The 12,453-nt window shown below is 49.2% G+C and overlaps 1 protein-coding gene across 1 annotated transcript in view; it reads right to left on the bottom strand.

Moving 5' to 3' along the window:
- Positions 1-519: 519 nt before the first annotated feature.
- The window catches only part of LOC107299165 (dynein heavy chain 2, axonemal-like), a gene marked incomplete at its 5' end in the record, with an annotated part of 18,842 nt that continues 6,908 nt past the window's right edge, over positions 520-12,453 (bottom strand). The window contains 8 exons of the mRNA XM_015828531.1: positions 520-738; positions 3,450-3,632; positions 4,495-4,624; positions 4,782-4,987; positions 5,248-5,335; positions 9,310-9,467; positions 10,539-10,730; positions 11,839-12,077. Of these exons, the coding sequence (XP_015684017.1) occupies positions 520-738; positions 3,450-3,632; positions 4,495-4,624; positions 4,782-4,987; positions 5,248-5,335; positions 9,310-9,467; positions 10,539-10,730; positions 11,839-12,077 (1,415 nt within the window). The remainder of the gene's footprint in view (positions 739-3,449; positions 3,633-4,494; positions 4,625-4,781; positions 4,988-5,247; positions 5,336-9,309; positions 9,468-10,538; positions 10,731-11,838; positions 12,078-12,453) is intronic.

Here is a 12,453-nt window from a genome sequence, read left to right as displayed (position 1 = left end):
GAAGGAAGCAGAAGGAAGAAGGAGGAGAAGCAGAAGGAAGAAGGAGGAGGAGAAGCAGAAGGAAGGAGGAGGAGGAGGAGGAGGAGGAGGAGAAGGAAGCAGAAGGAAGGAGGAGGAGGAGAAGCAGAAGGAAGAAGGAGGAGGAGGAGGAGAAGGAAACAAAAGGAAGAAGGAGGAGGAGGAGAAGGAAGCAGAAGGAAGAAGGAGGAGGAGGAGAAGCAGAAGGAAGGAGGAGGAGGAGGAGAAGGAAGGAGAAGGAGGAGGAAGAGAAGGAAGGAGGAGAAGGAAGCAGAAGGAAGAAGGAGGAAGAGGAGGCGGAGAAGCAGAAGGAAGAAGGAGAAGGAAGGAGAAGGAGGAGGAAGAGAAGGAGGAGGAGGAGGAGGAAAAGGACGAAGGAGAAGGGGAAGGAAGAAGGAAAAAAGAAGAAGGAACAAGAAGAAAGAAGAAGGAAGGCCCCATGAGACGGTGGTGGAACCCCAGGGCAACAAGGCCCTCTCCGGTTCTTCCCCCGCCTCTCACTCACTTGTCAAAATTGATGTCCAGCATTCCCGGCATCTCGGCGCTCGGGATGAGCAGAGGGGTGTCCAGGCGCTTCAAGCTGTCCTTGTCCAAGCCTTGGGTCCACTCGTGAAAGGTCTTTCTCTCGATCTCATCCATGGCCTGCACCAGAAGCTGGTAGGTCTGGAAGCTCTCCTCTCCGGTCCCAATGTGAGGGATAAAGTGGGCTTTGGTGAGACACTGGCCAACGAGAAAGAGAAAGGGACTGTAGGAGAGCAGGGCCAGGCAGGGCTTAAACCCGCCATCAGCGCAGAGTCGTTGCGTTGCCCAAAGGGATCCGTGTCCAGCCTCCCTTAAATTCCCTCGATCCTTATCTATGTAGTGTTCACTGTTAATTGACTAGATTCTTATGCACAGGCGGTCCTCGGCTTACGACCGTTCATTTAGCGACCGCTCAGAGTTACAACGGTGCAGAAAAAAGGGGCCTACGACCGTTTTCCCACCCTGACGATTGTTGCAGCCTCCCCGTGGTCGGGTGATCAAAATTGAGATGCTTGGCAACTGACTCGTATTTACGAAGGTCGCAATGTCTCCCGTGATCCACTTTTAGCAAAGTCCATGGGGGGGGGAGCCGGATTCACTTAACAACCGGGTTCACTAACTTGGCAGCCACAAGGATTCGTTTAGCAACCGTGGCCAGAAAGGTGGTAAAATGGGGCAAGGCTCACTTAACGACCGTCTTGCTTAGTAACGGACATTTTGGGTTGCACTGTGGCCGGAAGCCGAGCCCTACCGATAATGCAGTTTCTTGCCAAGTGGGTAAAAATGTTGCGCGCAAATTCTTACCAGCAGAGGCCAGAATGTGAAAGGCGGCCTAAATTAACAGGGAGTCCTCAATTTACGACCAGATTCCAGCCTAAAATTTCTGTTGTTCGGCGAGTTTGGCCCCGTCTTACGACCTTTCTTGCTACTCTCGGTAAGCGAATCCTTGCTGTTGTTAATCACCCGGTCGTTAAGTGGATCCGGCTTCCCCCGTTGACTTTGCTGGTCGGAAGGTCGCAAAAAGAGGACCCACGTGAGCCCACCCGGGACGCTGCGGCCGTCATAAATATGAGTCAGTTGCTGAGCGTCTTTGATCACGTGACAAAACTGGGAATGCTGCGACGGTCGTAATCAAAAAATAGCCGTAAGTCGCCTTTTTCAGCGCCGTCGTGACTTGGAACGGTCACCCAGCGCACGGTCATACGTAATTCCTCGCGGAGGCCACGCAGCTGGAAAAGGTGGTCAGGGCTGCGTGTGCGAAAGCCTAACGGCGATGCCCATGGCATTCCTGCACCCGGTCGGGGACTGCCAAAGCCGTCCGGAGCCCATCGCTTCCCGCCTCCCACCCAGAAGTCCCATGTTCCACTCCCCAAGTCTTTTCCTTGGCTCGGTCGGCAGGAAATTGCAAAATAAACTCCCCGTGGAGTGGGCGTAATGAAGAAAACAACACATGCCACCTAGAAAACGGGTGCCAACTGTCGGTGCCAAGATAAAAAGTAAGGAGTGTTTTCGGAAAAAAAACCAGCTGTCGCTAGCGTGGTTGAGTCAGTTGCCGCGTGCAGGCCCCGCTTAGCGAGGGGTCGCTTCGTCAGAGCTGGCGAGGGGCGAGGGAGCGGGAGGGTGGCGGCACACACACTGCCCCGTGCCCTCCCGGGAACGACAGGGAGGGCACCAGCCAACGAAAAGGGGAGCAGACTCATCCCCGCTCGTCGAAATCTTCTCCGGCCGTTGTGTAGTTGCTGAATAAGAAGCAGTCTTGCCTGGCAAATATGGAAACTCTATGCCGGGGGTCCCCAACCCCCCGGTCTGTGGACCGGTACCGGGCCATGGCATGCCAGCAACCGGTCGGCACAAGCAAGCGAAGCCCCATCTGTGGGATGCAGGCAGCAGACAAAACCAGGCACCCTCCGGTCCGCGGAAAAACCTCTCTCCACGGAACCGGTCCCTGGTGTCCGAAAGGTTGGGGACCTCTGCTTTAGGGCTAGAGCTAGGATTAGGGTTAAGGCTAGGTTTAGGTTTAGGTTTAGGTTTAGGTTTAGGTTTAGGGTTACAGTTAAGGCTAGGGTTAAGGTTAGGGTTAGGGTTAGGTTTAAGGTTTAAGGTTTAAGGTTTAAGGTTTAGGGTTAGGGTTAAGGCTAGGGTTAGGGTTAGGGTTAGGGTTACGGTTAGGGTTAAGGTTAGGGTTAGGGTTAGGGTTACGGTTAAGGCTAGGGTTAGGGTTAGGGTTAGGGTTAAGTTTAAGGTTTAGGTTAGGGTTAGGGTTACGGTTACGGTTAAGGCTAGGGTTAGGGTTAGGTTTAAGGCTGGGGTTAGGGGTTAGGAGCTGTTAGGGGTTAGGATCTGTTAGGGGTTAGGAGCTGTTGTAAGTTAGGGTTAGGGTTAGGGTTAGGGTTAAAGTTAAGGTTAGGTTTAAGGTTTAGGTTTAGGGTTAAAGTTAGGGTTAGGGTTACGGTTACGGTTACAGTTAGGTTTAAGGTTAGGGTTAAGGTTACAGTTATGGTTAGGTTTAAGGTTTAGGTTTAGGTTTAAGTTTAGGTTTAGGTTTAGGTTTAGGTTTAGGTTTAGGTTTAGGTTTAGGTTTAGGTTTAGGTTTGGGTTAGGGTTAAGGCTAGGGTTAGGGGTTAGGAGCTGTTAGTGGTTAGGAGCTATTAGGGGTTAGGAGCTGTTGTAAGTTGCAACTGTTGTAACTACCTGTACTGTGGCAAAAAAAGTCGTAAGATCGGGCGTGCCCCTTGTTGAGCAAGGGGAACGCTGGTCCCCCTTGGTCGTCGTAAGCCAAGGACTGCCTGTAAAATACCTTCACCGTCGTCTTGGGTCTCCACCCAATTGAGCCCGGAGTTCAGGAGAAGCCACGCCGAGAACCCATGGTAGATGCCTTCAGCCCAGTCTTAGAAGCCGTCAAGGCCTACCTGCATGGGTCTGTCCACACGGCGGCGGAGCGCACGCATCCAGTGGGCCATGCCGGAGTAATGGCACATGTACGGCGGGAGGAAAGGAATCTTCTTGCTCAGTTCCTTGTTGACCAGGGAGAGCTCCCGGTTGAAGAGCATGAAAACGTCAACGGTCTTCTTGTCGAAGGTGCGCTTGATGGCCTGAAGGAAGGAGAAGACACCGGTTGGGTCAAGGGAGTGGAGGAAGACCGACAAGGTCCCTCCCAACTCTTGTCATTCCGTTCTTCTGTTGTAAGGTCCTCCTGCATCTCCCCGACTTCCTTGAACCTGGTGTTTTGGAGACTGGGCAACCTGAAGATGGGTGGACTTCAACTCCCAGAATTCCCCCACTGGGGAATTCTGGGAGTTGAAGTCCACCCATCTTCAAGCTATTCAAGTTTGAGAAGCTTGTTCTCGTTTCTACCACCGCGTTCCTCACTTCTCTCTTGTGCTCACGTGCACGTCAACACCGAGGAGGTCGGTTGCTTTCGTTGGACCAAAGATCCCTTCAACTCCCAGGATCCCTTGCCTTAGCTAGGTTGACCAGGAAGGGAATTCTGGGATCTCGGAAGGGATCTTTGGTCCAACAAAAGCAACCGACCTCCTCGGCGGTGACGTGCACGTGAGCACAAGAGACAAGTGAGGAACGTGGTGGTAGAAACGGGAACAAGCTGGACCAAAGATCCCTTCCGAGATCCCAGAATACAGTTAAGGCAAGGAATGCTGGGAGTTGAAGTCCACATTGGGAAAGGCTATGCTAAGACATTCGAAGCTCAAGCCCGGCAACGTGAGGATGGGTGGTCTTCGACTCCCCAAATTCTGAATTCGTTGAAGTCTACCCGTTGTCAAGTTGTTTCAACCCTTCCAAGCATCATTCAGTAGGCTTAAAGACCGTCTCGGGTCCAAGCCGTTCTTCTGCCCGCTAAGAAAGTGACCAGAGGTCACTTTAGTACTGATACATATATTCTTGGAAGCTCTCCATCTTCCCAGATCAGCCAAGGGAGACTCTTGGAGACAGGTTTACCTCTCGGGATGACAGATGTTGGAAGATGTCTTGAATCTCCACCCCGTGCTCTACATCCTTCACCGTCTCGAAGGCCGAAGTCATCAAGTTCTGGGTCATGACTTCCAGGTCTTTGACTCCTGCGCGGAAGCTGGCGGCACAAGAAGAAGGGAGAAGAACCTGTTGTAAGCCATCTGGAGCTCCTGGTAGACCTCCATTGCATACCTCCATGGAGCTCTCCCTCCCTTCCCACGCTCAAGCCCCACAGTAAGACCCGTCTTCTCTCATTCAAGTGGACCCTTTCTCACCGGTTGAAGTCTTCGTGCCAGGTCGTGTTCTTCACATCCAGAATCCCTCCTTTTACGTTCCGGAGGTTGTTGAGATATTTATTGAAGGTCTCCTCGATCTCCAGCATGCTCCGGGCCATCTGAGGGCCTTGTTGACCGAAGAAACAAGGCAGTGGAGTCTGCTTGCCGTCTTCCCAGCGGGCAAAGTGCTGTTGGCTATCGCAGACCTATCAGGAGAAGGAAGCGGCTACGATCATCACCTTTATTTGGATCGACTCTCTTGGACATGGAGTCAGTTGGGTCCACCCCTGCCCAGGGAATTATGGGAGAAGAGGCAGGAGCAGAGAGCTATCCACCCGGCTGGAGATCCCTCAATCCGGCCTGCTCTGCAGAAAACTGGACACCAACGATGCGAGCAGGCCTAGATCGTTCCGAAGGTCAACCCTTGGAAGCTAACATGGACCATTAAGATGGTCACCAGACCTACCTCCAGGAGGTCCTTGCAGCGTTGGACAAAGGCATCCACCTGGGCAAAGATGCTGGTCTGGTCCAGGACCCATCCCTTCCCAGAAAGCCTGTTAGGAGAGTCAGTAGTTAAGGAAGAATTGATCGGTGGAACTCCTCGCCTCCAGAAGTTGTGAGTGCTCCATCACTGGAAGTTTTGAAGAAGAGACTGGACAGCCACTTGTCTGAAATGGTATGTAGGGTTTCCTGCCTGAGCAGGGGGTTGGACTAGAGGACCTCCAAGGTCCCTTACGAGTCTGTTATTCTGTTATTCTTTTTCTTCCTTCCTTCCTTCCTTCCTTCCCTCCCTCCCTCCCTTCTCCAACACTGGTAGTTTTTAAGAAGAGATTGGACAGCCACTTGTCTGAAATGGTATAGGGTTTCCTGCCTGAGCAGGGGGTTGGACTAGATGACCTCCAAGGTCCCTTTTGAGTCTGTTATTCCTTCCTTCCTTCCTTCCTTCCCTCCCTCCCTTCTCCAACACTGGAAGTTTTTAAGAAGAGACTGGACAGCCCTTTGTCTGAAATGGAAAACAGTCTCCTGCTTAAGCAAGGGGTTGGACTAGATGACCTCCACGGTACCTCCCAACTCTGTGATCCTGTGAGTCTAACGAAGAGAAGGACCAGGGGTGACAGGACAGCAACCTTCCAATATTTGAGGGGCTCTCACAGAGAAGAGGAGGGGTGGTGGTTCCACCTCTTCTCCAAAGCGCCTGAAGGCAGGACAAGAAGCAATGGGTGGAAACTAATCAAGGAGAGAAGCAACCTGGAACTGAGAAACGAACAGTGAGAATAATGAACCAGTGGAACAGCTTGCCACCAGAGGTTGTGGATGCTCCATCACTGGAGGTTTTGAAGAAAAGATTGGACAGCTGCCTGTCTGAAATGGTCTAGGGCAGGGGTAGCCAACCTTGGCTCTTTTATGACTCGTGGACTTCCAGAATTCCTGAGCCAGCATGGGGGAACTATGGCTCCCTTGATGACTCGTGGACTTCAACTCCCAGAATTCCTGAGCCAGCATGGGGGAACTATGGCCCCCTTGATGACTCGTGGACTTCAACTCCCAGAATTCCTGAGCCAGCATGGGGGAACTATGGCCCCCTTGATGACTCGTGGACTTCAACTCCCAGAATTCCTGAGCCAGCATGGGGGAACTATGGCCCCCTTGATGACTCGTGGACTTCAACTCCCAGAATTCCTGAGCCAGCACAGGGGAACTATGGCTCCCTTGATGACTGGTGGACTTCAACTCCCAGAATTCCTCAGCCAGCCTGGCTCAGCTTGGAAACCTCTCCGTTTCCCCTCAGCATGGCTGGCTCAGGAATCCTGGGAGTTGAAGTCCACCAGTCATAAAAGAGCCCAGGTTGCCTACCCCTGGTCTAGGCTCTCCTGCTTGAGCAGGGGGCTGGACTAGAAGATCTCCAAGGTCCCTTCCAGCTTCTATTCTGAATCTGGTTCTGATTCTCTCGGCTGATCTCCTTCATCTTCTTCTCCTCCCCGCACCCCCACTGTGGCAAAGAGGTTTCTGGAGAAACTCAGCTAATCAGAGGAGGCCGAGGACCCCGACCCTGGGGGACCAGCCTCAAGAGCCTAATCCGGGTCCGGCGGTGCCGCAGCGCCCGTCTTAAATGCCGTTTTGTATCTTGCTCGATATTGATCCAGCCCCACTAATTTGAATTTGAAGCAGACAAGGAACACTTAAGACTTAATTGTCAAGGACCAGGCAACCACTTAAACCTGGCATCCCTAATCATAATGATGGATTAGCTTGCATTATTTCTCAAGTGCGGAGAAGCTGGGCGGGTGGGCGGTGGGTGGGGGGGAGGAGGTGGCTCAGGAAAGCCACCTCGGCACGGCTGGAAGCCAAGAATTGCAGGGTTCCTCCTCCTCCCCCCCCCCAAAAAAAATTTCAACACTGATCAGGACCCTGCTTAAAAGCCATGGTTTGCCTCTATTATTCTATTCTATTCTAATTCTATTCTATTCTATTCTATTCTATTCTAATTCCTTAATTCTGTTCTATTCTAATTCTATTCTATTCTATTCTATTCTATTTTTTATTATTCTATTCTATTCTATTCCCATTCCATTCTAATTCCTTAATTCTATTCTATTCTTTCTTTAATTCTATTCTATTCTATTCTATTCTATTCTATTCTATTCTATTCTATTCTATTTTAATTCCATTCTATTCTAGTCTAATTTCTTAATTCTATTCTATTCTATTCTATTTTATTTTTTATTATTCTATTCTATTCTATTCTATTCTATTCTATTCTATTCTAGTCTAGTCTAGTCTAGTCTAGTCTACTCTAGTCTAGTCTAGTCTAGTCTAGTCTATTCCTATTCCTATTCTATTCTACTCTCTATTCCATTCCATTCCATTCCATTTTCTATTCTATTCTATTCTATTCTATTCTATTCTATTCTATTCTATTCTATTCTATTCTATTCTATTCCATTTTCTATTCTATTCCATATTCTCTTCTCTTCTCTTCTCTTCTCTTCTCTTCTCTTCTCTTCTCTTCTCTTCTCTTCTCTTCTATTCTATTCTATTCTATTCTATATTTCTTCTATTCTGTTCTGATCTGTTCTATTCTGTTCTATTCCATTCCATTCCAATCCATTATATTATATTCGTTGTTAAGTGAATCACTGCAGTTGTTAAGTTGTTAACAACAACTAGTTGTCAATCAAATCCAGCTTCCCCACTGACTTTGCTTGTCAGGAGGTGAAAAACAGTCCCAAGTTCCTTTTTTTAAAGGGTAACTTCAGTGAACTGTCGTAACCCGAGGACTTCCTAGGATGCTACACACTTCCCAAACCAGAAAAAAAAAAGCCATGCAGAGAAAAACCGTAAATGCAGCAGGACCGTCAGGACATCGTCCATGTTGACTGGGGAGGGAGGAGGGGGGAGTTTGGAAAAACCCTAAAATTCTGGGATGGGATTTTGCTTATGGCAGGGCCGGGCGACCCGTTTAACGATGCCTGGAACGGTGGTTGGGAGGAAGCCCCGTTCGCCACAAAGGAAACCCTGAGCGAATGCCGTCTTCGGCAAGTTGCGAGAAGCCCGGGAATTGAGGGAAAAAATACGGGGTGGTCCTCAAGTTACGACCACAATGGAACTCCAAAATGTCTGCTGCTAAACGAGACATTTGCTAAATGAGTTTGGTCCCGTTTTACGACTTTCCTTTATGACCATTTATGATGTTCCTCCCTTTCTCTCTTCTGTCTTCCTTCCTTCCTTCCTTTTCTCTTCCTTCCTTCCTTCGTCTTCCTTCCTTCCTCCTTCTCATCTCCCTTATTTCCTTCTTCCTCCTTCCTTTCCTCCCTTCTTTTCATTCCTTTCTTCTTCCCTCCCTTCTATTTTCCCTCTTCCCTCCCTGCCATGCATTTTCCTTCCTTCCTTCCTCCCTCCCTTCCTTCCTTCCTTCCTCTCTTTTCTATCTCCTTCCTTCCTTCTTTTCTATGTCCTTCCTTCCTTCCTTCCCCACTGGCTTTGCTTGTCAGAAGCTCGCAAAAGGGGATCGCTTGACCCCAGGGATGCTGCGACCGTCATAAACACAAGTCCGTCGTCAAGCGTCCGAATTCTGATCACGGGACCGTGGGAAACGCTGGAGCGGTCGTAAGTGTGAAAAGCAGTCGTAAGTCATTGTTTTCAGCGCCGTTGTAACTTCAGAAAAGCAAGTGAAAAAGCTCAAGAACGCAGGTAAGTCCTCGACTTACAACAGTTCATTTAGTGACCGTTCAAAATTACAACGGCACTGAAAAAAGTGACTTAGACTCCTCCACTTACGACCGCCACACGGGGGGGGGACCATTACAATCATTTTGCCACAGTTGTTGGCAAGTCAGTCGGTTGTTAAGCGAATCGCCTGGCCGTTAAGCGAATCCAGCTTTCCCCAACTGACATTTTGGAGGGCAGTGCAGCAGAAATCAACTGGTGAGGTCACAAAATCGTGACCGCGGGTCCATGGGATGCAAATCCGAGCAGTTAGCCCAAACCGTGATCACTGAGGACTAGCCCCCTGAGACGACATGCTTACTTATTGTGCATGTAGGAGGCCTGCTGGTAGCAGTCCTTCCAGGAGGACATGCAGGAGATGCAGCTGTGCAAGGTCTGACGGGTCGAGTTGATGTAGCCTTCGAAAAGCCGGTCCAGGGAAATGTCCTTGCAGCACATCTGGATGATTTTGTTGCTCATCTGGAAAGAGAGAGAGAGAGAGGGAGAGAGAGAGAGAGAATATAATATATTTATATATTATATTTTATAATATATAAAATATAAACAGGAAGCAAACCCTCCTCCCTTCTAGCACTGGTGATGTTCCCTAGTTGGGTCACGAAACGTCTGCAAAAAAACCCACCAGCTCGGAGTGCACCAAGGACCCTACAATTCTCCTCCTCCTCCCCCCCCACTCCTCCTTCTCCTCCTCCTTCCCTCCTCTGCCTCCTCTTCCTCTTCCTCCTCCTCCTCTCTCCATTCAGTAAATCCCCCCCTCCCTTCTAGCACTGATGATGTTCCCTGGTTGGGTCATGAAACGTCTGCAAGAAAACAAGCAAGCTCAGAGAGCACCAAGGACCCCACAATCTTCATCTTCCTCCTCCTCCCTTCTAGCACTGATGATGTTCCCTAGTTGGGTCATGAGACGTCTGCAAGAAAACAAGCAAGCTCAGAGAGCACCAAGGACCCCACAATCTTCATCTTCCTCCTCCTCCCTTCTAGCACTGATGATGTTCCCTAGTTGGGTCATGAGACGTCTGCAAGAAAACAAGCAAGCTCAGAGAGCACCAAGGACCCCTCAGTCGTCCTCCTCCTCCTCTCCCCCCCAATCTCTTTCCCTTCTAGCACTGATGACACTGCCTAGTTGGGTCGTGAGACGTCTGCAAGAAAACAAGCAAGCTCAGAGAGCACCAGAGACCCCACAGTCCTCCTCCTCCTCCTCCTCTCCCCCCCAATCTCTTTCCCTTCTAGCACTGATGATGTTCCCTAGTTGGGTTATGAAACGTCCCAGCTAAGAGAGCACCGAGGACCCCAGACAGTCAACCTTGAGCGACTCAGTTCAACCTGCTCCTAATTTGGCACATTTGCATTCTAAGAACCTTGCTGAGTTGTGTCAAGCATTTCAGCTAACGTGTTTGGACCCCCCCCCAAAAAATTAATAAAAAAATCTCTAAATATTTTAAAAAAATATTTTTTAAAAGAGAGACAGAGGGAGAGGGAGAGAGAGAGAACAAAGGAGGGAACGTCAGGAAGCGAGGCGGTGGCGCCCACCTTCCGGAAGAGGGCCGTGATCCTCTCCCGGCTGTTGTAGTAGGGGGAGTTGACCCACACGATCCGGACCAGGCTGATGAGATGGGGCAGCTTCTCGGGGATGTCTTTGGGGCGCAGGGTGGCCAGTTCCTGGAAGGGCTCTTTCAGGATGGACAGGAAGCGGAGGTTGGACTGGGCCTGCTCCGACCCGTCCTGCAAAGCAGCGGCAGAGAGGGGGGGTTGGACTAGAGGACCTCTAAGGTCCCCTTCCAGCCATGCGATTCTATCTATCTATCTATCTATCTATCTATCTATCTATCTATCTATCTATCTATCTATCTATCTATCTATCTATCCTTTCTTTCTCTTTTTTCCTTCTCTCATTTCTTTATCTCTATTATCACCTATTTATCTATCTTTTTTCTTTTTTTTCTTATCTCTATTATCTATTATCTATCTATCTTTCTTTTTCCCTCTTTTCTTTCTTACTTGTCTGTCATTTCTTTATATTATATCTATCTTCTTTTTCTCTTTCCTTTTTTCTTTCTTTCTTTCGTTCATTCTTTCTTTCTTTTTCTCTTTGTTTATCTCTATTATCTATGTTTCTATCTCTATCTATCTATCTATCTATCTATCTATCTATCTATCTATCTATCTCTATCTATCTATCTATCTACCTACCTATCTATCTATCATCTCTATAATCTATTCTATGTCTATTATCTATCCTTTCTTTCTCTTTTTTCCTTCTCTCATTTCTTTCTTATCTCTATTATCTATTATCTATCTATACTTTCTTTTTCCCTCTTTTCTTTTACTTGTCTGTCATTTCTTTATCTCTATTATATCTATCTTCTTTCTCTCTCTCTTTCTTCTTTCTTTCTTTTTCTTTCTTTGTTTCTTATCTCTATTATCTCTATCTACCTATCTATCTTTTTATCTATGTCTGCCTCTCTGTCTGTCTGTCTGTCTGTCCGTCTGTCTCTATCTATCTATCTATCTATCTATCTATCTATCTATCTATCTATCTATCTATCCATCCATCCATCCATCCATCCATCCATCCATCTATCTATCTATCTATCTGTCTATCTAGAGTTTTTCAAGCAAAGATTGGATAGCTTACGGCTGTATTTCTGATAAATCCCTTCCTTCTTTCCTTCCTTCCTTCCTTCTTTCCTTCCCTCCCTCCCTCCCTCCCTCCAGCACTATGCTCCCTTCCAACGTTCTGCGTTCTAAGCCGGCCAGGCCGAAGCCCCATCAGGGAGATGCCCTCTGCTCATCCTCCTGCAGGAGGGCCCCGGCGCCCCCCTGTCCGAACCTGGATCTGCCGGGAGAGGCGCTGGAAGGGGGCCACGTAGGAGGACTTGGAGAGGGTCAGGACGCCCTCAATGTCCTTCACCCCCTTCTGGCACAGCTGCTTGCTGATCTCCGACAGGTCGGTGCAGCGGTTCTTCCAGAAGGCGATCTCCTCCAGGGGCCCCGAGCTTTCCCGGCTCTCCACCGCCTCCTGGGCCCTCAGCACGTCCTTGATCTGCCGGGTCCAGTGGATCATGGAAGCTGGGAGAGAAGAAGGATGGGGGGGGGAGGTGAGGCCTTCTCAGCCTGTAACCGCAAGCGAACAACTCGGCCCTTTGATGACTTGTGGACTTCAACTCCCAGAATTCCTCAGCCGGCGTGAGGGAACTGTGACCCTTTGATGACTTGTGGACTTCAACTCCCAGAATTCCTCAGCCAGCGTGAGGGAATTATGACCCCTTTATGACTTGTGGACTTCAATTCCCAGAATTCCTCAGCCAGCGTGAGGGAACTAGGACGCTTTGATGACTTGTGGACTTCAACTCCCAGAATTCCTCAGCCAGCGTAAGGGAACTAGGACCCTTTTATGACTTGTGGACTTCAACTCCCAGAATTCCTCAGCCGGCGTGAGGGAACT

This window comes from Protobothrops mucrosquamatus, unplaced genomic scaffold, assembly GCF_001527695.2.
Source record: "Protobothrops mucrosquamatus isolate PMUCROS unplaced genomic scaffold, P.Mucros_1.0 scaffold4632, whole genome shotgun sequence".
Classification (NCBI taxonomy): domain Eukaryota; kingdom Metazoa; phylum Chordata; class Lepidosauria; order Squamata; family Viperidae; genus Protobothrops; species Protobothrops mucrosquamatus.
The sequence above is the reverse complement of the archived record's forward strand: the minus strand, read 5'-3'. Positions and strand labels throughout refer to the sequence as shown.